This window comes from Ursus maritimus, unplaced genomic scaffold, assembly GCF_017311325.1.
Source record: "Ursus maritimus isolate PB19 unplaced genomic scaffold, ASM1731132v1 scaffold_1, whole genome shotgun sequence".
NCBI lineage: Eukaryota > Metazoa > Chordata > Mammalia > Carnivora > Ursidae > Ursus > Ursus maritimus.
The window spans coordinates 59,914,669-59,937,840 of record NW_024423343.1 but is presented as its reverse complement, the minus strand read 5'-3'; the positions used below and the strand labels follow the sequence as shown (position 1 = coordinate 59,937,840).

Sequence of the window (23,172 nt, the reverse complement as noted above, 5' to 3'; positions counted from 1 at the left end):
TGGTCTAAGCCACCCTCCATTAGTTAACATCATCATAAAATGAGAACATTAGACAGACTAAATAAGTGGTTTTAAACATTTAAAAAATATTAGAATCTTTCCTTTTTGCAGTTTGAAGTTTCTGGACTTCTGCTAGAAGAAGCTGTGATTTTTAAAAATACGGCCTTTCATGCTAATGCCAGCATTTTCTGAAATGTGAAGATGAGGTGCCCTGGATTTCACAGTAGAGTTTGCAGTTTATCTGCTGGGCCCAGCAAAGAATTTCTGGGCACTTCCCACTCCTTTGGAATCTGCCACTCAGCCTCTGTTTCAAGGAAATACCGAACTCGGACTTTACCTTGGAGCAGGGAAGTTAGGGAGTAGGAGAGAAGGAAAAGAGGGGGAGCCCAGGGAGCAGCAGTGTTTCCTGAATTTGAGGAGACTGTTTGAGGGGGTGGAGACAGGATGCCTACCTGTTACTGACTCATGGCCTAGACCCTTTCTCCTTAGCGGAAGTCATAAATAGAAGGTCTTCCAGTGTAATCACCATGCAGATATGTTTTGTTTGGCCAGACACAGTGTTTTTTTAAAAAACTTTGAACCCAAATGTCTTTGGGTGGGGTGTACATTCTCTGGTTCACCACAGACCCCACCACTTCCCACCCTCTTTGCCTGACAGTGCACACATTTATGTTACCTGGGTGACCCCAAAGATATTTGAGTTTGCACTGCCTGCTCTCTCGTGTTTTTGGCCAGACACCTTTCTGTCTTATTCCAAAATGATCCAGTGGAGAATTGGCTTGACTTTCCTGGGAAATATGAATGGCTCATTGAGCTCAATCTGACTTTGGAAAGATTCGACTCCTTCAGAGAAGTCCCTCCCAGCATTGCATTATTTCGTTGAACCAAAACACTTAGGGATGCTCTTCTGAGGAAAAGAGACCCCTATTTGGAGAAGCCTCTATTGCCCCACTTGCACGCGCCTCAGGTCTGCTATGCAAGCTCATCATTGAATTTTTTCAGCCAAGTCACTGGTCTTATTTCTTTTAACTTGATCTATTCGCTTAGAATGGACCACCCTGTTTTACCTTCCTGGTTTTCTCCATATCTTTGCTTCTCCAATCTCCTTGTTCAGCAATTAATTTCCAAAGAGATGCCAGATGATTCCAGCTGTCACCAGGACATACTTAAAAATATTTCACAATATTGGGTTTTGCTTTGAACTCAGTAGTTTGATGGCCTCCTTCTTATTGAAGTTTATGTTTTTACTCTGACTCAAATCCTTCTCCCTGCTCTTCAGGCAAAGCTGGGGGATGGAGGAACAGACTTCATCTAAGTTTATTAGGAATATGCTGTAAGTTTTCTGTTTGATTTTTATACTTCAAATAACTCTTAAAAATCAATATTTTGATGACTGAAGTGTAAATGAATGAGAAACATGGAATAAGTTCTTCCTTCAATTACATGAACAGAAATTCTGTGGGTTTTTATCGGAAACCCAAGCAAAGTAACTGGGGGCATTTACTAAGTTCAAGTAAAGATGTTGGCGCTTCCTCTCTGGAGGTGGGCATAGCATCTTTCTCCTGAGAGTCCCAAACCAAAAGGGACTTGGTGATCTTTTCTTGCTTTGCTTTCTCCTCTCTGAATTACTGTTAAGCTGCTATTGCTCCTCTTTATTTTGAAGATCTCAGATAGGTGGAGACAACGGCAATCTCAGCTTTCCACATGGGTGATACCATTTGGGCTTTGATCAGTGCCTGGTAGGTTGCTCTCCATTCTGCTGAATTGGGCCAGAGGACAAGGTTAAAGATTAATAACCTTGTTATTCTTAATAAGGAAAGAGAGTTATTTGTGCCCCCGAAGTAGGCTCCCCTTCCTCCTTTTTTAAGTCAATTCTTGCTTTTATGTTGCTTGTCACCGTATTACAAGTGAGCTTAGGCCAAACAGTGTTTTAGAATCTCCAGGAGAGGGCACCTGCCTGATCCTCTCACTGGAGGGGTCAGTCAATCAAGAGATGGCAGGGAAGGGAAGGAAGGGAATCAGGTCATGAAATTCTGGAAGGCTGCAGCTATTTTTCTTGATTTCTTTTTTTTTTTTTTCTCTTCTTCTTTCAACATTGTTTCACTGTTTGGTCATAATGTTTTTTTGTGTAATAATAAAAATATAATAATGTTCCACTTAAAATTTTATCTTTATTCTTTTGGTGTTTATAGCAATAATAACAACAACAACAGATGGTCTAATCTATCACTGATAGCTCGAAGAATTCCATTTCTTTTACGTAAGAGATATTTATGTTTAAGGAACCAAACTAATAACAGAATCAGAGCTTACTCTTCGCAGAATAGACAACATAAAACCATTGATTTCTATATTCCTTTTTCTGCACTCTTCATCATGCTCTATGTTCAATCATTACAACTTCAACCTTTTACATTTTTTTAAGATTTATTTATTTATTAGAGAGAGAAAGAGCCTGGGAGTGGGTGTGGGGAGGGGTAGAGGGAAAGGAAGAGAGAGTCTTAAGCAGACTTCCTGCTGAGCCCAGAGCTTGACATGGGGCTCCATCTCACGACCCTGAGATCATGATCTGAGCCAAAACCAAGAATCGGACACTTAACCAACCGCACCACCCAGGCGCCCCCAACCTTACACATTTTATGCATCTTGTGCAGTATATCACAATTGCCAAGTTAACAGATTATCTTCACTGTTTATATTTTGGTTTGGATGCTTTTAGATGACCTGAAATAAGGATAGTAAATAGGGACAGTCTCTCCCCATACCAGTTGATTAGTAGTGACTGTGTGAAACTGTAATTCTCAGCCCTGGCCACACGTTAAAATCACCCAGAGAGCTTCTTAAAATTGACGCCAATCCTACCCCAGGTCAGTTTCAGAATCCCTAGGGGCTAGGCTTAGGCATATTTAAAATCTTCCTGGGTGATTTGAATGTATAGCTAGGATTAAGAATCATTGATCTGGAGCAGTGTCTGTCAAACTTCAGCAGGGATCCAGGTCACCTTGAGGGCCTGTTAAAAACAGATGGCCAGCTCCCACCACTGGACATTCTGATTCACTAGGTTTTGGATGGGGCCCAAGAATGTGCATTTCTAACAAGTGTCTAAGTGATGTTGATGCTTCATGTGTTGTCCTCATGAAGTTGTGATCATGTGGCATCTGCACCATGGGGACTTCTGATGTAAAGCATGTTAAGAAGGAACTTGAGGGCCGCCTAGGTAGCTCAGTTGGTTAAGCGTCTGCCTTCAGTTCAGGTCATGATCTGGGGTCCTGGTCCAGCTCTCTGCTCAGCGGGGAGCCTGCTTCTCCCTCTCCTCTGCCTGCTGCTCCCCCTGCTTGTGGGTGCTCTCTCTCTTTCTCTGTCAAATAAATAAATAAAAACTTTAATAAAAAAAGGGGGGGGGACTTGAAGCTGGAGAGCCTGGGTGGCTCAGTCGGTTGAGCATCCAGCTCAGGATTTCTGCTCAGATCATGATCTCATGGGTTGTGAGGTCAAGCCCCACATCACACCCACCCCCTCCCATGGGAGTCTGTTGGGATCCTCCCTCTCTCTCCCTCTACCTCTCCCCCAACTGGAGTAAGCTCACTCTCTCTCAAATAAATAAATAAATCTTAAAAAAAAAAAAAAAAAAAAAGGAACTTGAACCTGAATTAAGATTTAGTGGAAAAGAGGGGGATGATTGATTAGTTATGACTGGGCAGCCATGGTCACAGGAAAGAAGAATTGTATTTGTTCCTCCCACTCTTGAGAAACTTATCAGTAAACTGCCCTCATTCACAGTGTAGACATGGGTTATCCCGGGAATGATTCCCTAGTTACAGTTTGTCCTACCCACATTGTGACAATCCATTCTACGATGTACATTCTGCATCAGCAGGCAGCCCCACTCTGTCCAGCTGGGACTGGAAGCTGGTCTGCTGTCTAGCCCACTGCCATTCCAACTCCTGCACGCCACCACCATTGCAGTGGACCTCTCCTGGGGGCCTCTAATCTCTGTCCACTATCTCTATCTATTGCTGGAGAAAGGTAGCTTGTTTTCCCATAACTATGAATTATTTTACCCAGTTTGCTGGCTGGGATCACAGAATAAGTCAGTGTTGATGACGTGTCGTAGACAAAGGCTGCATAACACCATTTGGGCAGGGAGAGAGGTGCTGCAGAGTATGGATGGGTGCTAAAACCTAACCCTGCCTCTGAACTTAGCTGTAGATCTCTAAGTTTTTTGTTTGTTTTCTTGTTTGTTTTCTCTCTGTTCTGAGGGGCTCTAATAGATCATAAAAGCAGTCCACAAACAGAATTCAACGGTGGCCATGCAGTGACTTCAAGCAACTCTCCTGCTGACACTGAGAAAAATCGGTGAGTCTTATCCATAGTGTTTCCAGTCTGAAACTCAGGTGTTCTCTGTTCCAATGGACAGTGAAACAGAAGTATTTCTAACAGTGTGTTATATTGGTGAGTTGGAGAAAGTAGAGCCAAAAAGTGTTTTTTATGGATTCTCCCAGGTCAGAGGTCATTACTCTGTGGGCAGAAGGTCTTTATTCTGCAGGGCAGCCTGAACACAACCTGCTTTTTGGATTCTCTTCATGGTAAAACAGGTACTGGGCCTCATTAGGTTAAAGCAGTTTTTCTCAACTGAGGACAGTTTTGCTCCTCTTCTCCCTGGGACATTTGGCAATGTCTGGAGATATTTTTTTTGTCACACCTTTAGGGGGTGGAATTGTGCTCATGGCTTCTAGTGGGTAGAGACCAGGGATACTGCTAAACACCCTACCATGCACAGCACAGCCCCTCACAACCAAGTATTGTCCAGCCCAAAATGTCCCAAGGTAGAAAAACCTTGGGTTTAAGATAAAGCAAAAAGGGAGTATCATTTCCTGTTTACCCACCAGTTTCTAGTTAAGTAAAACTCAAAATAAGTAGAGGGTCACAGCCCAGGGCTACGGTGCATCATCTTCAGTGTGCACAGGAGCTGCTCAGGCCTCCAGAGGACAATGCCCCTGGCTAAATGTAAGCTCAGGTCACTTTAAGTCAGGCCAGCCCAGGCCATCAAGCACTGGAGACTGAAGGAACTCCTAGGCTTCCAGTTCTTCAGGGACATCTCCATAACCTACCTTCTCCCAGAAGAGGTTTTCAGGCCCTGTGATACATGTCACCAGGAAGAGGACACAACTACAGGAAGGAGTGGACCATGGCAAAGGGAAGGTCTAACTAGAATGAAGCTTACCTTTCGTATTTTCCTCTAAATCAGTTATAGGGACTTTTCATTAAAAGTCTTCTCCAGGATTTGGAGAAAGAAGCAGATCGTTAGAAACTTCTTTGCAAAAAGAAGTGGTTTTGATTTGTAATTTTAAAAAATATTTCTTAATTATTTGAGATTTCTTTTTTTTTTTTTTTAAGATTTTATTTATTTATTTGACAGAGATAGAGACAGCCAGCGAGAGAGGGAACACAAGCAGGGGGAGTAGGAGAGGAGGAAGCAGGCTCCTAGTGGAGGTGCCTGATGCGGGGCTCGATCCCATAACGCCAGGATCACGCCCTGAGCCGAAGGCAGACGCTTAACGACTGAGCCACCCAGGCGCCCCTATTTGAGATTTCTTACTAATATTTTTGAGACTTGACAAATTACATTATCAGTACTTCTCTAGTGGTCTCAAATTGTTGTTGGACTGCTTGTTAAGTAGACTGCTTTCCCAGTAGAACAGCTCATTGAAGGGTACTTGAGGAAATATTATAGGCCTATCACCTCATACTAGAATAACAAAGTTTAGAATTTCTGATGCAGCAGGAAGACCCTTGAACTTCGCAGGTGGAAGACTTCAGTTCTGGTCCCAGTGCTGACATTTTCCAGCTGTTTGACCTTGGACAAGTCACTAAACCAGTTTGGTAAATGGCTCTGGCTCCAGCCCAAGCCTGACTCCTCTCAACCTAAGCTGGTGGCTGACTTTACAGAGTATCAGGGCGGTGCTGTGAGCAACTTCAACTTGGCTTCCCTGCATCTCAGAATCTCTCTTTCTCTTCAGCTATTCTTTCTTCCTTTGCTCTTGTCTCAAAAGACTACGGGTCTTTTCCTTGCACAGGCTAACACCTTCATTCACAGTCCTGTCCTCCAGGCCCTGCCCCCATCAGTTAGCCCACTCTTGCTTTCACAGCTTTCTCTCTCTGCTGTCTCCTTCCATTTTGCTTATTATACCTTTCTCCATTCTACAAAAAAGGCTACTCTTGGCCCTGGCCTCCCTCTTACTTTTACTATTAGACTTCCTCAGATGGGCATCTGGGTCAGCCGCCTCATTCCCTCACCTACCCTTCCTCCTTGATCCTGAAATCTGACCTCTGCCCTCCCCGTGTCTCTGCAACTGCTCTTGGGAAGTTCAGCTCCCAGTTGCTAGAACCTCACCTTCATCAGACTTTGTAGCACCCGTTCCATGGGCCATGCTGGCCTCAGGTTGCCCTCTTCCTTGGGTGTTTGCAGACCGGCAGGCTTCAGGCTCTTCCTCTAAGATGCCTTGGTCTCTGTCTTCTCGGGCTCCATCCTCCTCATCCACCCACCATTGAAATGAGGCAGTTCTGCAGGTCCTTGACTGTCTTTCTTCTCTACTCCTCACCTGGTGATATCCTCTCTCACTGGTGTGTTCTGATACCAACTCTCAGCTCAGTGAGCATGGTTCTCAGGTCTCTATTCTGAATCCCTCACTCCCATGCCCAACCCTGCTGTCCGTGTGTTTCTGATTTATACACCAGAGCCTCGGCAGAAAAGTCCCCAGTAAAGTACCTTTTGTGCCTGACCCTCCTACTGTGGTGAATTGCACAAACGCTCTCTGGTGACCTAGCCTTGAAACCTGGCAGTCAGTTTTTCTTTCTGGCAGTCAGTTTTGATCCCTGCCTCTCATGTAACCCCACCTCCAGTCATTTTCTTAGCGTCCTTCCCTGGTTCAGGCCTGCCATTATCTCGTTCTCTCTCTCCTGTTTCTCTTCTTTACAGACCGGCTTTTATTTCTGACACCTGATCAATTGTCCTAAAGCATATTCTGACTTTTCAAAGAACTTTAATGGCTTCCCATTTTAGACCAAAAGAGGTTCAGACGTCTCAGTGTGCCATATCAAGGCTCTTTCTGTCTTGCTGGACTTTGTCTTCCAGACTCACCTCCAGCATGCCCTGATATGCACCCTGTGCGGTCAGACTTACTGTTTTATCAGCGCACCTACCTCTGTTCTCTCTGCTCATGCCTTTCTGTTCAGCAATTAGCTGTCTCATCAAGACACATTGTCATATCCCTTTCCTCCATGAAGACCTCAGTTCTCTTCAACATTCCTTGAACACTTGTAGTCCATTATAACAGAACTACTCAAAATCCTGGCTCACGACGAGGTAATGAACTTCTATCAGAATGTAAAGCAACACACTGCTTTCTTCATCAAGGTTTGCTATGAAAAAAAATATCAGTGCAGCTAACCAGTGTGCTTGGTGATAAATTGATTTACAGTCTGGCACAAGCTCCTTATGACGTTGTGAGCAGTAATGGCTCACAGACAGGGTCCTGGGCCCACACTTTGATTTATCACTCTGTTGTTCTTCACATATTGCCTGGTGTTGTGGTTGACTCTACGCTGACAGGTAGAGTCCTCTCAAAGGTGAGGACTGAGTCTTACTTCTCCCTGTTTCCAATACGTGCAGTAGGTACTCAATAAGTTTATTGAGCTGACTTCCAATGCCCCTCTTAAGGCTCAGATTTTTATGAAAGAAATGTTCTTCCTGCTTAATCTTTGGGTGATGGCAGCAACAATAGGATTGAGAATAATTCATCAGATAGGACATGCCTGCCCCAGGGAGCTAGGGGTCTCATTTTGCCCTCTGTGCTTGATGATCACTTTCAGTGCCCTGTGGATCAACCCAGGGGTCGATAGGAAGGAAGCTGGGGGGGAGGGGGATGCCAGGGGAAGAGATGGGCAGACTAAGAAGAAAGCCAAGTCTTGCCAATGATGATGCTCTTAGCAGTAATTAACAGACCCTCCAACTAATATGTTTAAGAATCCCTCAGGATAGAGGTCTAAACACAAAAGTTCTGGTGCTGGTTCATTTGCTCAGGGATGTCATTAAGGATATGGGTCCTCTTCATCTCTTTGCTACTTTCCACACATCAGTAGTGCCCCCATATGTGGTCACAAGGTGGCTGAAGCAGCGCTAAGCACTACTGCCTCAGATGGCAATGTCCAAAGCAGGAAGGAAGAGATGGATGGGAAGGTGGCTCTCTTCAGGAGTCTCTGTCTGTTTCCCAGAAGTCTCTAGGACACCCCTTGCATCTCACTGGCCAGCGATTGCCAATTTGCAGAGGTGGCTCTGCCAGGGAGCTGCAAGGAAAGCTGGGAACGTGAGCATGGGCATTTGCAGCTTCGTAGGAGAGAACGCCAGAAGAGTCCTGAAGGGGTAGTGATGGGAGCAGATAGGTACCAGGGAAAGATAAAGGGAAGGCAAAATCAGAGGGAAGAGTTCATAAGGAAGACCCAAACATGGCAAGAAATATTGCTGAGAATAAGAACAATGTAATCATTCAGATTGACTCAACATTTGTTGTGAATCCAGGTCTTTTCCACAATGATCTCACATGATTCTCGTTCTGGCCTTTTGGGTGGTATTACTGACTCCACGTTACTGATAAGTAAACCAAACCAGGGAAGGCTAAGATAAGAAGGTCCCACATGCTGGTCTAGAGACCAGTGCTGAGTTGGACGTATCAGATTTACCTACTCCTGCCCTAATCAGCTAACTGGGAGGGTCACCCAGTGTCACACCGAGAATAGATGGCAGGTCTGGGTTTGAAATCAGAGCTTCTCTCTCCAACAATAAAAACAACTAACATTTGACATTGATTAACAAATTCCTGGGCACTGTACTAAGTGTTCTTCATGTATTACCTTATTTAATCCTTATATAACTACCCGACGAAAGAGGTATACATTTTACAATTTCTGACATTAACATATTACAAGTAATTCACTTTCTGGTGGCGGTGTCTGGAGAAGACATGCAGAAATGGCATCTCCACGGGGAAGGAAAAGAAGAAAAAACAGGTCATCAGCCTTGGACCTTGGGTAGCTAAAGGAGAAAATGTGTGTTGTGTCTGCCACATCTTTGCATCCTTCAGTGACACTTCTGTCCATGTCACCGATCTTTCTGGCAAGGAAACCATCTGCCGTGTGACTGGTGAGATGAAGGTGAAGGCTGACCCAGATGAGTCCTCTACCTGTGCTGCCATTTAGCTGCCAGAATATAGCCCAGAGGGGCAAGTTGCTGGGCATCACTGCGTTCCACATCAAACTCTAGGTCACAGGAGGAAATAGAACCAAGACCCCTAGACCAGGGTCCCAGTCAGCCCTCCGAGCCCTTGCCTGCTCAGGCATGAAGATCAGGTGGATTGAGGATGTCACCCTCACCCCACATCTCCGACAGCACCTGCAGGAAGGGGGTTGCCGTGGTTGCTATGAACAGGATTCCTCAAATTATTGTTTTCTGTTAATAAGTTGCCTTTGTGGAAGCTTAAAAAAAAAGATATTATAGGGGCGCCTGGGTGGCACAGCGGTTAAGCGTCTGCCTTCGGCTCAGGGCGTGATCCCGGCATTATGGGAACGAGCCCCACATCAGGCTCTTCCGCTATGAGCCTGCTTCTTCCTCTCCCACTCCCTCTGCTTGTGTTCCCTCTCTCGCTGGCTGTCTCTATCTCTGTCGAATAAATAAATTTTAAAAATCTTTAAAAAAAAAAGATATTATAAGTGATTTGCCAATGTGGCTTAGTAAAGTGACAGAGTCAGGGTTTGGATGCAGGCCTTCTGACTCCAGAGCTGACACTTTTGAGATACTGTTACATTTCTGTTGCCAGTCTAGGTTCCAGGCTCCAAATGCTTAGCCCATGGCTTTTTTCTGCTCTGTGTTCTTTATAACTGTCATTGTAACAAATCTTAAATCACAGCCAGCTAAGAAATAAACTCTGATTGGCATAAAACTGTCATCCTGTGACTGGTGGAAAAATTCCAGCCCCAAAGTCTTGGGATAAAGCCTCGTGGAGAAGATGCTCCCATCTGTATATCATGGGGGTGGAAGCAAACTTGGCTAAGGAGAAGGCAACTCCAGGTTGAAAGTAGAAATCAGTGGTTGGGGTGGCACTCCTCTGCTCCACATCCTCCGCGAGCCTGTAACTATGTACAGTGAATGACAGAAAGGAAATAGTCTTTCATGTCGTGGGGCTTTGTTCCCATGATGGTAATCCTCTATTTTAATGCTGATAAATACAATAGTGAGGATTATGCTCCTTAATTTAATTTGGCCTGCATATGGCAAAGCTCTCGCAAGGCTTTTATTTGACATTCTTTAGCACAGCCAGCCTGTTGTATAAAAAGAAGGCCCTACAAGGGAGGCAGGAGATTGATAATGCTGGTGCACATGTTTTCACCCGGCAGCTTGTAACACACCTCCGGAGAAGCTGCTTCGTGTGGGCCACCTGAGTGAGGATTCAGACTCAGAGTGATGGGATCTTCATGACTCAGGCAGCTTGAGGAGAGCTGGCACCTCACGAGAGGGGAAAACGAGCACATATTTCTCCCGTGTGTCATCCTTGCAGCTCTGGGGCTTGGAGCCAGTTGGGCTGACCTCAGAATCGATGAGCCAGAGAAACAGCCTCCCAGTCAGGGCCGACTGTGGGCCAGATTTTCATGTGGGCTGTGAAAGTATGGATTGCCACATATCTTGACAAACACTCTGCATGAGGGGGTCATTGCAGAAATATGTGGCACCATGAAGAAGATGAAACAAAACAAAACTTTTCTTATGTATCAGGAGGACCTTTCCTTTCCCACCCTTCAGTACCCATGCTCAGTTTTCCTTCCACTTCCATTTCACGCCCACAGGGGGCTAGTGCCCTCCAGCAAGCTTTCTACTGCTGTGGCCAAGTCAATGCACCAAGGCATTAGAGGACCTTATATGGACCCCGAAGGAAGTAGGCAGCAGGTGTGGGAACAGTGGTGGAGGTGGTGGCCTTCTTTGATGAAGCGCTGATGATGTGAAAGACACTCTGTGTGTTATCTCATTTTTTTGGAAAGCAGATGGGCCTTGGTGACAGTCCCGGGTTAAACTATAAGTCTTTGGGCAGGTTCCTTCATCTTTCTGAACTTCAGGATGCTGGGCTGCAAAACAGTAGTGAGTGTGAGGATAAGAGATGATCTGTGCAAGGGAACTAGTGTAGTTCTGGATGCATAATAAATGCTATGGGATGATGACCAGCTGCTGTTGCTTGTGGTGATAGAAGTGGTAGCAATAGTGGTAATAGTAGTAGTTAAAAGGTTACTGTAGGGGGGCGCCTGGGTGGCACAGCGGTTAAGCGTCTGCCTTCGGCTCAGGGCGTGAGCCCGCCGTTCTGGGATCGAGCCCCACATCAGGCTCCTCCGCTATGAGCCTGCTTCTTCCTCTCCCACTCCCCCTGCTTGTGTTCCCTCTCTCGCTGGCTGTCTCTATCTCTGTCGAATAAATGAATAAAATCTTTAAAAAAAAAAAAAAAAGGTTACTGTAGGGGCACCTGGGTGGCTCTATTGGTTATGCATCTGCCTTCCGCTCAGGTCAACATCTCAGGGTCCTGGGATCGAGCCCTGTGTTGGGCACCCTGGTCACCAGGGAATCTGTTTCTCTCTCTCCCTCTGCCACTCCCCCTGCTTGTGCTCTCTCAGTCTCTCTCTCAAATAAATAAATAAAATCTTTTTAAAAACTTAAAAAAAATTTTTTTATTTAAAAAAAATTAAAAAAATAAAAGGTCACTGTAAAGCTAACCTGATATGAAGGGTCAAAACCCCTCTGGCTTTGCTCTAGGGCTTTAGACTAAACTAAGCATTGAGGATTCCAGCACTTTAGAAACGTTGAACAATGCTCACTCTCTGCTTTAACTTGAGAGCCAAATTTTATTTTCTTGTGTTCCTGGAGATTATCTCAGGGATAAATCTGAGGTTGACTTTGGGCCCAACTCACCCTTGCCAGTATGGCCAGGATTCCACTGGCACACCCTCAAATGATAACTTTCAGAGCTCACTCGATTATTAGGGCCTTCTTAGAGTTTCTTGATTTTTAAAATATTAATTGGTCACATTTATTTTCAAAACCTTTTTGAAGCCAGAAACCTTATCACCAGCTGAAAGGAACTGCAGGAAAAAAATCTGTTTTGAGTTATATTTTTCCTTGTGGATTTGCCTATGGCTGTACATAAATATTTATCTGAACTATTTCAACAAACCTTAAATCATCAGTGATCCTTATGCAAAGGAGCCTTTTAGAAGGATTGTGGATGTCAAGAATGTCAGCAGTCCAAGTTCTCTTCATAGGACCAGATTCCAGAGACTGGAGGCCTCTTTTAAAATATTTGGAGCTGTTTGGTGGTTTTCAATATGTCTTTTGTTTTCCTGTTTCTGTATATCTGTTCATGCTATTCCTTCCGAATAGAATTTCCTTGCCAGTTCTTTCTTTACCTGTTTATATTTTACCCATTCTTCAAGGTATCACACATGTGGCACCTCCTGCAGGGCCTTGAAGCAGACTAGAGCTCGGAGAAGAATATCCCAGGCGGGAGAAAGAGTGAGCCATGGTCCAGAGGCAGGGTGTTCAGGGGGCGCTCAGGGAAGGTGAGGTGTCCAGTGGGATGACGGCTGAGGGGGGAGGGGTGGGAGTGGCGGGATGCAGAGAGTACTATAACAGGCAAATAGGCAGATGGGAGCCAAGACGTAGGAGGCTTAAAAGATGCACGAAATATTTTGGACCATATTCTGTAAGCTGAAAGATGTACACGTACAGTTTGGGTAGAATATGGTCTGCAGACATATTTTGTTTGGCCTGCACAATGTTTTTGAAATTCTTAATTAGTTTCCAACATATAAAAACAGATTCCATGGAATAATTCGGATTTCTGATGGCTTTTGAAAAATTGGAGTATCTAACAGCAGTCTGTTGGAACCGTGTAGAAGCTGTCTTTCAGTGATACCTTCTCATGGCCTACTTAATTCATGGCCTGGCCCCACTAGCCTCTGAGTCTGATTCCTGTCCAGTGTGTGCAGAGGCACCATGCAGGCAGAGGAAGTGGTTTAGGCTACAGACCCTGGAGCCAGATTGCTTCTGTCTGGGCTCAGGTCGGTGTCCAGCTAGCTCTGACCTTGGGCAAGTTAAAGCATATGTCTAATAATGGCACCTTCCTCCTATGGCTGTTGTGAGAATAAACTATAGGGAATGTTTAGAAGACTACCTAGCATGTAGTAAATGCACAAAAACGTTAACTGTTATTACTGTATTCTACATGAGATAATAAACTCCAGGGTTGAAACTGTCACTCACTTCTGAATGATTCAGCTAAATCTGGATCTAGAATCATGGGCCATCATAAGCATAAAGGTAATTGAAATGGATGAATGAATATGTGCTCTTTCAATTTTTATTTCTGTCAAATCCAAAGGTAAATTTAATTTGTTTGACCTCAAGAAATGCTTCTTATTTATGTTGAGTTTGACTTGAACATAATAATTGATTTTTAATAAATTAGTAATCTGGCTTTCTCAGAAACCTAGCAGAGCTAACAAAATAAGTAAGGGAAATGTTAACATTGTCTCATTTTTCTATGATGAATCTAACTGCCTAACTCAAAAATAAGACCCAGATACTTAATTATGTGTTTTCTTTATGAAGCTCAATTATTGGCAGGTAGCTGTCTGTGGTTAATATCTTAATTTAGGATTGGTTCAGGGGCAGCTAGGTGGCTCAGTCAGTTAAGTGTCTGCCTTCAGCTCGGGTCACCATCCCAGGGTCCTGGGATTGAGCCCTGTGTCAGGCTCCCTGCTCAGCGGGAGCCTGCTTCTCCCTCTCCCCCTCCCCCGCACCCGCTCATGCCGTCTCTCGCTGTCTCTCTCTTTCTCAAATAAATAATTCAATGGTCTTAAAAAACAATTTAGTGTTAGTTTCTAGGAACCAGATGTAGTGAACTTAAGCGGAAATAATGTTAGAACACATTTTTTACTTGGGTTCTCTGACCACTCCCACACACACACACACACACACACACGAGATCCACACTTCAAGGCAATGTTTTGTGCCCGGTGTCTCAGACAAACATGAAGCATCTTCAGAAATGATTTGGACAGCTTGGCATGAAAACCAGTTTCTGGTATGTTTGACATAGCTTATGTATCGCTGAAGTTACGGCACCACCCCATCAAGGCCTTTAATGTGATCACCTGAGGACATGAACACATTTGCCATTAGCAAATGATGCTGTCAGCCAGTGATGGCATGAGCTCTGCAGAGCCGACCTGCAAAGTTGGATACACTTTTTCTCTGGAAAACTTGAACATTTACAGAGAACTTTGGTCCAGTGACATTTCATTTTATTTGGATAAGTATCATCTAAAACTGAACGATGTGCTCAAGATTCTAAAAAGTTACTCTTTAACTTTGTACTTTAAATGTCAACTCCCCTTTCTTTAAAAAAAAATCAACTTTTTAGAATGATGATGCCTCTACATTTTCTAAAGAAATCTCCATCTTTCTTTACCTCTCTCCCTTTCCTTCTTTCTTTCCTTCTCTCTCTCTCTCTTTCAATGTCTCTATCTCTCTCCTTATATAGTTGATACCTACACCTCTAAAGTTCTGGTTTCTCATCTAAAGGACAATTTCAAGTAATGACAAAATCTGGCAAGTTCTTACCATTTTATTATCCCTTGTTTATAACCTACATATTACCCATTTTGTGAGTGTAGGAGAAAAGAAAACCTGCTCAAGTTGAAAATATTGCATGAAACAAAATTTGTGTAAACATGAATTCTGCATAAAAGTGTTTATCATCAACACTTAAGGAAATCTAGATTATAATCCTGAGGTTAGAGGAGGATTAACTTTGTATATTTCCACAACCTTATTAACTTGATTTCCTTTTCTTCTCTGGGTTAAAATGAAAAAATATTAGTGTTTCTGCTCCAACTGTGTTTTGTGAATTCAGTGGCAGTTGGCTTCTACCTGTAAGGCACAAATACTCCAGCATATTTCCCATTAGCATTGCCCCAGTCACTTTAAGAAGGAACCTAAGCCAGTATTTGCCACGGAAGCTGTTGACAGTAGTAATGCCACACTTTTTCTGTGTGTATCTCAGTGACTTCTCAGACTTGTCTCCTTGATAAGTAGACAAAACAGGAGGAGGGTTGAATTTTTTTCGTTTCATCTGAATGGTGTAGGTCAGGAAGACAGGAATAGAGAGCTTTGGTGAAACAGGGCTCTAGCGACCGCTGTGATTGGGAAATTAGATAATAAACAGACCCTGTTACCAAGATTCTAATGGCCTAAAATCAACACAGTCTGGAGACACAGGCAGGAATGGCCTTCCTTGCTCTGGCCCAGACCTTCCCCGGAGAGCTCTTTGTGTCAACAGGAACAGCCAGCGCTCCTGGCTGGCTCCCAGCGCTCAGAGTGGGGCTATCATTTTTGTTTGCTTTGCAAATATCTTAATGGGAAGTGGTTCAACACCACCTATGGGTTAATCTGAGGGGTTCTGCTTGGCAGCTGTTAGCTCTGAGAACCACATGGCTGCTCTCGGGTGGAGGGAGTCAGGCTGATGGTTAACTACCCAGCGCCAGGTTGAGGCATCTCCTTTGCTTATTGGATTTACTGACTGGCAGGAAGCACCTTGTTGTCTTTTATTTTTAGTTTGTTCCCCCTGGGAGTGTAAGGGTGTTATTCTCAGATCCAATTGTGCTTTTCCCTCTCAGGCAGGGCAGTTGTCTCCACTTGTTTCACTCGCGTGCCACATACTTTTTTCACCTAAGTGCGTTCTCATAGGATCTACAATTTGATATTAAACGTGGTGGTGTGGTGGTGGCGGAGGGGGTGGTATTGTTGCAGGAAGAAGGATCTGGTATGTGAGCCTGCCAGGAGGGCAGTGTTACAGCCCTGTCTTCACCTGGGATCTAAAGACTTGAATAGACACCAGCTTTCTTAAGAATCCCTGCCCTGCTGTTCCCTTAGTTTTATCCTCTCTTCCTGAGTTTGGCTTTCACTTGTCTTGACCCATGGGAATGCTTGCCTGGGTGACTTGGCCAACTCATGTTTTTCTGGATCTGTGTCAGGTGACATTGGCACAAATGAACTCTTTCTTTATGCTTTCTTCACTGGATTGCAGGCAGGGTTGAACTGTTGCCACAGTGCAGGTTAGGGAAGTTCCTAGACTGATGACAGACTTGTAGACAGTTTCCAAGTGCTCCATTTGTAAAAATGCAGAGAGTTCAGATGACTTTATAAATCCTGGAATGAATGTCCAGCTACCCTCAGTGACAGTGCAGACTTGCTTCTTTTTTTTTTTTTTTTTTTTTTTTTAAGATTTTATTCATTTGAGAGAGAACGAGACAGAGAGAGCACAAGCAGGGGGAGAGGCTGAGGCAGAAGGAGTAGATTCCCCACTGAACTGGGAGCCCGACACGGTACTTGATTCCAGGACCCTGAGATCGCAACCTGAGCCTAAGGCAGATGCTCAACCGACTGAGCCACCCAGGTGCCCCTGCAGACTTGCTTCTAAGACCATTTCCTTTCCCAAAGATTTCCACACTTCTTTGTAGGGCTGCCTGGCACTTGAAAGCAGGGGCTTTCTACAGTCCACTAGATCTGCTGCTACTAAAGGGAAGACCTTGATGAACTTATTTTCTCCATTTCCTCATCTTTATTTATTTTTTCAATTATTTGAGAGAAAGAGAGAGCACAAGCAGGGGAAGCAGCAGAGAGAGAGGGAGAAGCAGGCTCCCGCTGAGCAGGGAGCCTGATATGCGGGGCTTCATCCCAGGACCCTGGGACCATGACCGGAGCTGAAGGCAGATGCTTAACTCACTGAACCACCCAGGCACCCCATCCATTTCCTCATCTTTAAGTGGAAGACAAAATGGCACAATGTTTACCTCACCAGGTTGAGAAAGTTCAATGAGATAACATATAAAGTACACAGCATCTCACCTGACACATAAAAAGCACTCACAAATAGTGGAGTTATTTTCGCTCTATCTGAAGCATTCACTTTTCTCTGTGTGATTTTTAGTGTTCTACATTCTCTTCTGAGGCATTCATTTTGAAGCCTGTGACTCTTAACTCTTTAAAGTTGAGCCACGGATGCCTGGGTGGCTCAGTTGGTTAAGCCTCTGACTCTTGGTTTCGGCTCAGGTCACGATCTCAGAGTTATGAGATCAAGCCCTGTGTCTGGTTCCTGCTGGGCCTGGAGCATGGTTAAGATTGTCTTTCTGATCCTCCCCACCCCTCTCTCCCCGTCTCTAAAAAAATAAAAATAAATAAATAAATAAATAAATAAATAAAGCCAATGCCGAATTAAGGACAATTTCAGTATCAAAGTAAATAATGATAATAAAAGCATATAATCTACTGAATAAAATAAGAATCCATTAATCTACATTGATAGAAAAAAATAAGAGAGGGAGTATAAAAGGGGGGAAGGAGTGTAAGAAGTGGGGAGGGAGAGAGGGATGGAGGGAGGAAAAGGAGGATGAAGAAAGGAAGTAATGGGGTGAGCTTTTTTTTTTAAAATAAAATGTGAAATAATAAATGTAAAAGGAATGATGAAAACAGAAAATCATTGTTTGGCAACTACCAAAATAATCACTGTTTCAGACAAAAACCATCAGTGGATGCTAAACTATTAGGTGAAAGTTTAAGCTTTTTACGTAGTCACAGAGTAAATCTCCATGAGGTACTTAGTAATTACAAAAGGGCAGTGGGGCGATCTGGCAGACAGCACTTTAACCAAGTGATGAAAGTTAGCATCACCAATAATTGGACAAATTGACAGCATGTGCCTCTGGATAGGATGCACTGAGAAGAACACAACATCCCTTCTGTGGATTTCCTGCCAAATGTGCATACCCTGAATCTAATCATGAAGAAACAGCAGACAAACCCAACAGACAGACCTCTTCCAAAATTACTGACCTGTAGGCTTCAAAATGAAAGGCAAAGGATGACTGAGGAAATGTTCCAGATGAAAGGAGACTAGAGAAACATGACAACTGAATGCAGTGTATGGTCCAGAATTTTCCTTTTCTGTAGAATAAGACATTGTTGGGACAGTTGGCAAAATCTGAACATTTGATATATTGGATGATAGTATGTATTAATGTTGATTTCCTGATTTTGGTTATTGTACTATGGTCATATGAGAGAGTGCCATTGCTTTTGAGAAGCACACACGGAAGTATTTAGGGAAAAAGGAGCATCAGGTGCAACTGACTCTGAAATGGTTCAGAAAAATATTATAAGTATTGTTTTTGCGTATATGGATATCGGTATACATGTACCAAGAGAAAGAGAGCGTGGAGAGAGAGGATAAAGCAAATGTGTACTTTGCTACTATTTGGAGAATCTGCTCAGGACTATGCAGAATCCCTTCTGTTACTCTTTCATCTTTACTATAAATATGAAATTAAGTCAAAATAAAAAGTTAAAATTAAAAAATCAAGTCAGTGCTATTTCCCTCCTTTTGGCTGGGCACTTCATAGCCCCTTTCTCTTTAGATCCCACTCCCTCTCAATCCAGACCTAAATATGTATTTCACATCAGCATTGCCCTGCATGCTGTCTGTCCTTGAGCTTCCTCCACTGTGACACTGTTAATTACACAGTCTTGTTTAGGCTTTTTCACCTAATTTTTTAAAAATTCCCAGAGCTGTTCCTCCCTACCCTCATGCCCCCTTCCTCATCTGTCTTCGGGCCTCATCATTTAAGGCCGTGCTCATCATGCACTTTCTTTTAGGATTTCTTGCTTTTCTTTCTCCGAACCAAGCCTTGCTTCCAGAATTCAAAGAGGAAAATTGGGTTAAATACTCTCTTTTGAGGGTGTACTGGTGACAAGAGCATCATCCAAAGGATGTGAATGTTAGACTCGTCTCTTCCTCTGACTTGACTTGGACAAGTCACATCGGCCTTTCTGGGCCTCAGTTTTCCCACGTACAGCATGAAAAAAAGTGTGAAGTTTCCTTTGTCTCCACAAGTCTGTGCCCTGGCCTAATTCCGTCTTTAAAGTACTAGAACTGTAACTCAAAAGTAACTCAACCCACAAGTCACCTTGTGACCCCGCCCAAAGGAGAGACAGATGTTACAGAAAGGAAGCCACCCCAGACACCTGTCATTGTCCTTCTCCCGTCTGTCAAGCCTGAAGTTTCTTGTTTCGGGGACTTGTCTCTCAGAAGTACAGAATTACAAAGACTAATATAACACCTTGCTAAGTGTGTGTTTCTAAATTCTTAATTCTTATATCTCTTAATTCTTTTTAAATGCTATTGTCTTACATTTACATTTCATTCTGCCTAAAAGCACAATTGGAATCCTTTTGTCCCAGTTTGGCAAGATTTTTTTTTTTTTAATAATGATTTTTTATTATATTATGTTAGTCACCATACAGTACATCCCCGGTTTTCGATGTAAGGCTCGATGATTCATTAGTTGCGTATAACACCCAGTGCACCATGCAATATGTGCCCTCCTTACTACCCATCACCAGTCTATCCCATTCCCCCACCCCCCTCCCCTCTGTAGCCCTCAGTTTGTTTCTCATAGTCCATAGTCTCTCATGTTTCATTCCCCCTTCTGATTACCCCCCCTTTCTTTATCCCTTTCTTCCCCTACTGATCATTCTAGTTCTTATGTTCCATAGATGAGAGAAATCATATGATAGTTGTCTTTCTCTGCTTGACTTATTTCACTAAGCATTATCTCCTCCAGTGCCGTCCATGTTGTAGCAAATGTTGAGAACTCGTTCTTTCTGATTGCTGAGTAATATTCCATTGTATATATGGACCACAACTTCTTAATCCAGTCATCTGTTGCAGGGCATCTCGGCTCCTTCCACAATTTAGCTATTGTGGACATTGCTGCTATGAACATTGGGGTGCGTATGGCCCTTCTCTTCACTACGTCTGTATCTTTGGGGTAAACACCCAGTAGTGCAATGGCTGGATCATAGGGTAGCTCAATTTTTAACTTTTTAAGGGACCTCCACACGGTTTTCCAGAGTGGCTGTACCAACTTGCATTCCCACCAACAATGTAGGAGGGATCCCCTTTCTCCACATCCTCTCCAACAATTGTTGTTTCTTGCCTTGTCTATTTTTGCCATTCTAACTGGCGTAAGGTGGTATCTCAGTGTGGTTTTGATTTGAATTTCCTTGATGGCTAATGATTTTGAACATTTTTTCATGTGTCTGTTAGCCATTTGTATGTCTTCCTTGGAAAAGTGTCTGTTCATATCTTCTGCCCATTTTTTGATTTGTTTATTTGTTTCTCGTGTATTGAGTTTGAGAAGTTCTTTGTAGATCTTGGATACCAGTCCTTTATCTGTAGTGTCATTTGCAAATATCTACTCCCATTCCGTGGGCTGCCTCTTAGTTTTTCTGACTGTTTCCTTGGCTGTGCAGAAACTTTTAATCTTGATGAAGTCCCATAAATTCATTTTATCTTTTGTTTCTCCCAGTTTGGCAAGAATTTCTATTTATATTTTCCCGATGAAGACTCTGAGGTACTGATTTGCCCAAGTTAGAGTTGCCATATTTAGCAAATAGGATACTCACTTAAATCTGAATTTTATATAAATAGTTTTTTTAGCATTATGTCCCATGAAGTATTTGAAAAAACTTATACCAAAAAATTATTTGTTGTATACTTAGAATTCAAAATACACCATTAGGTGGGTGTGTTTTAGCACCAGCCCACGTGCTCTGGAACTAATATGGCATGAATATGTACATGTTTATCATAAATATATATCATGAAGTATGTTGCTAAACCTTTACCGTTTATGAGTAGTCTTCTGGCCTCTACATGCTATAACATGTAATGTGTTTTACCCCGTAGGAGCTTTTGCTTGAAAATATACGCAAAGACATCAATTCCTATTTATTTATTAAGGGCTTTGCTCAGATATCATCTACTGCAGCCATTCAGTGTAAAATTGCAGACCCTGACTCCAGCACTTCTTTTGCCCCTTTCTTGCTTCAATTTTCTTCTTTGGCACTTCTGTTTAATGTGCTAGCATATTTACTTATTTCTTTCATTCATTGTCTGCTTCCCCCACTAGAATGTAGGTTCTTAAGAGCATAGGAATCTTAGATTTCCTTGTTGCTGTATCCCCAATAACAGCAAGAGACAAAGGTACTCAATAAATATTTGTGGAACAAACGAATGGCATCTGGGAGGTTACTGAGGACCTTGTATTACACATGTAATATATGTTGTATTTATAATTATACAGAATCTTAAGAAGTCTTTCCACCAAATTAGAATCTTGACTGGTACAGTGTATATAATCTTAATCCATGAAGACAAGGTAAATAAAAGGTCAACAGGTCAGGGATCAAGGAGTATCTCTAGATAGAGTTGGGCTTAATTTAATCTACTTCCTGGCAAGTTTTCTAGAATTAAATGTTAGTCGCTCCAAGCAACATTTATTAAGATCCCAAATATGATTGTGTGACTATCTGGAAGAGTCCAGTTTAAAAAAAAAAAAAAAAGGTGCTGGAGACTGAGAACACAGGCACTGTGTCCACCGGATCTGGGTTTGGATCAGGATGTCTGGATGCCACCTAGGCAGGTTATTCCATCGGCCCAAGCTTCAGCTGTGAAAAGCGAACCCTAGAAGGACCTAGGCTGCTAGCCCAGACACGAGGATTAAACGAGATGATCCAGTCAGATTCTCAGCACCGTAAAGTGTATTCAGCCAATGGCCGTGCGTTTCTTCGGGTCACGGTGTTCTTCCTCACTACTGCATCTGAATCCCATCCCTGGGTCTGAGGCCAGTTTTCTCTTAGCTCCCTTAGCTGCTGACAAAGAACTGAAGTAAGTTTTATGAGTTACTTTCAGTATGGGTTATTTTAAGGGCTCTTAGTGTCCTTTTTTTTCCAATAAGGCAAGCATTCTCAGCAGAATGAAAAAAAGCCTCCTGCTCTTACCTTAGACTTGACACACGACAGCTGCCTGCAATAAAGTAGTAAAGGAGAAAAAAAAAAGAAATGAGAATATAAGAACTGGCAGATTAAGGCTGTGTGGGCTTATGGTTGGGGAAAAGCAATGAGGCAAGCAAATATCAAATTTAAAGGACTCAGTGGGACTTGGGAAATTAGCATAAGTACACACATCTAACTAGTAGTGCTAACTTCGAGCAATGGCGTTATGAAACATTTATCAGGCATTTTGAGCCCTTTTGATGAATTTGTCCTTGAGCCATGTTCTAAAACTTAAAATAATTATGTGTCCAAGAACATAATATCCATCTAGTTAAGTATAACTTGCATTTTCAACTTATTCAGCGGTGATACCAATTGGGATACTGAAATACATGGTATGCCTTCAAAATCTTTATGAAAGTTACCAAGTGGCCAGACCTAATGAAAAACCAATAATACAAAAGTTGTGATCATTCTTTCTTGTTTCCCTTTTATTTCTGCAATACTGATGATTTTATTTTGCATGATTATTATTTGTTTTCACTTCTTCTGTACCCTTCATATTTCCTTCATGTCATATATTAAAACCCAGGAATAATGTTTCCCTTCTTTAGGAATCAACGAATTCCTAAAGTATCCCAATTAAACTAGTAATGAGGTACCCCCCCTTTTTTTTGGCCAAAGAGATAAGCAAAGATTAAAAAGACTGATAATACCCAGTGTTGATGATATGAGGGAAAGTGGGTCCTTTCATACTTTTGCAGGTATGAATGTTAATTTTTGTTGCCTTTTAGAGAGGATTTTGGGGATATAATTCAAAAGCTCTAAAACAAGCAAAGAATTTGCTCACCCTTTGACCCAATAGCCTCGAATTAAGATTTAGCCAAGAAAATAATTGGACGAGTACTCATAACTATGCACAGAATAATTCATGATCCCTTATTTATAATTTCATAAAATTGAAACAACTTAAATATTCAAAAATAAGAGATTAATTAAATCATTTATGATAATCACCCAATATAATACTATACAGCCGTAAATATGACATACATGCACACTTGCATATGTGCATATTGTGCACAAAGACATTGAAAGATGCTTGTAACCACCATACGTAAGTTAAAATGGCAAACATATTATGAGACTTTGTTTTTTAAAATGTATATTATATGCATAGAAAA

The 23,172-nt window shown here is 42.7% G+C and overlaps 1 protein-coding gene across 1 annotated transcript in view; it reads left to right on the top strand.

Annotated features, from left to right (window-relative positions):
• Positions 1–23,172, top strand: part of MYO3B (myosin IIIB) — a gene marked incomplete at its 5' end in the record, with an annotated part of 368,039 nt that overhangs the window by 255,700 nt on the left and 89,167 nt on the right. Inside the window, 1 exon segment of the mRNA XM_008687102.2 lies at positions 4,260–4,356. Coding sequence (XP_008685324.2) covers positions 4,260–4,356 — 97 coding nt within the window.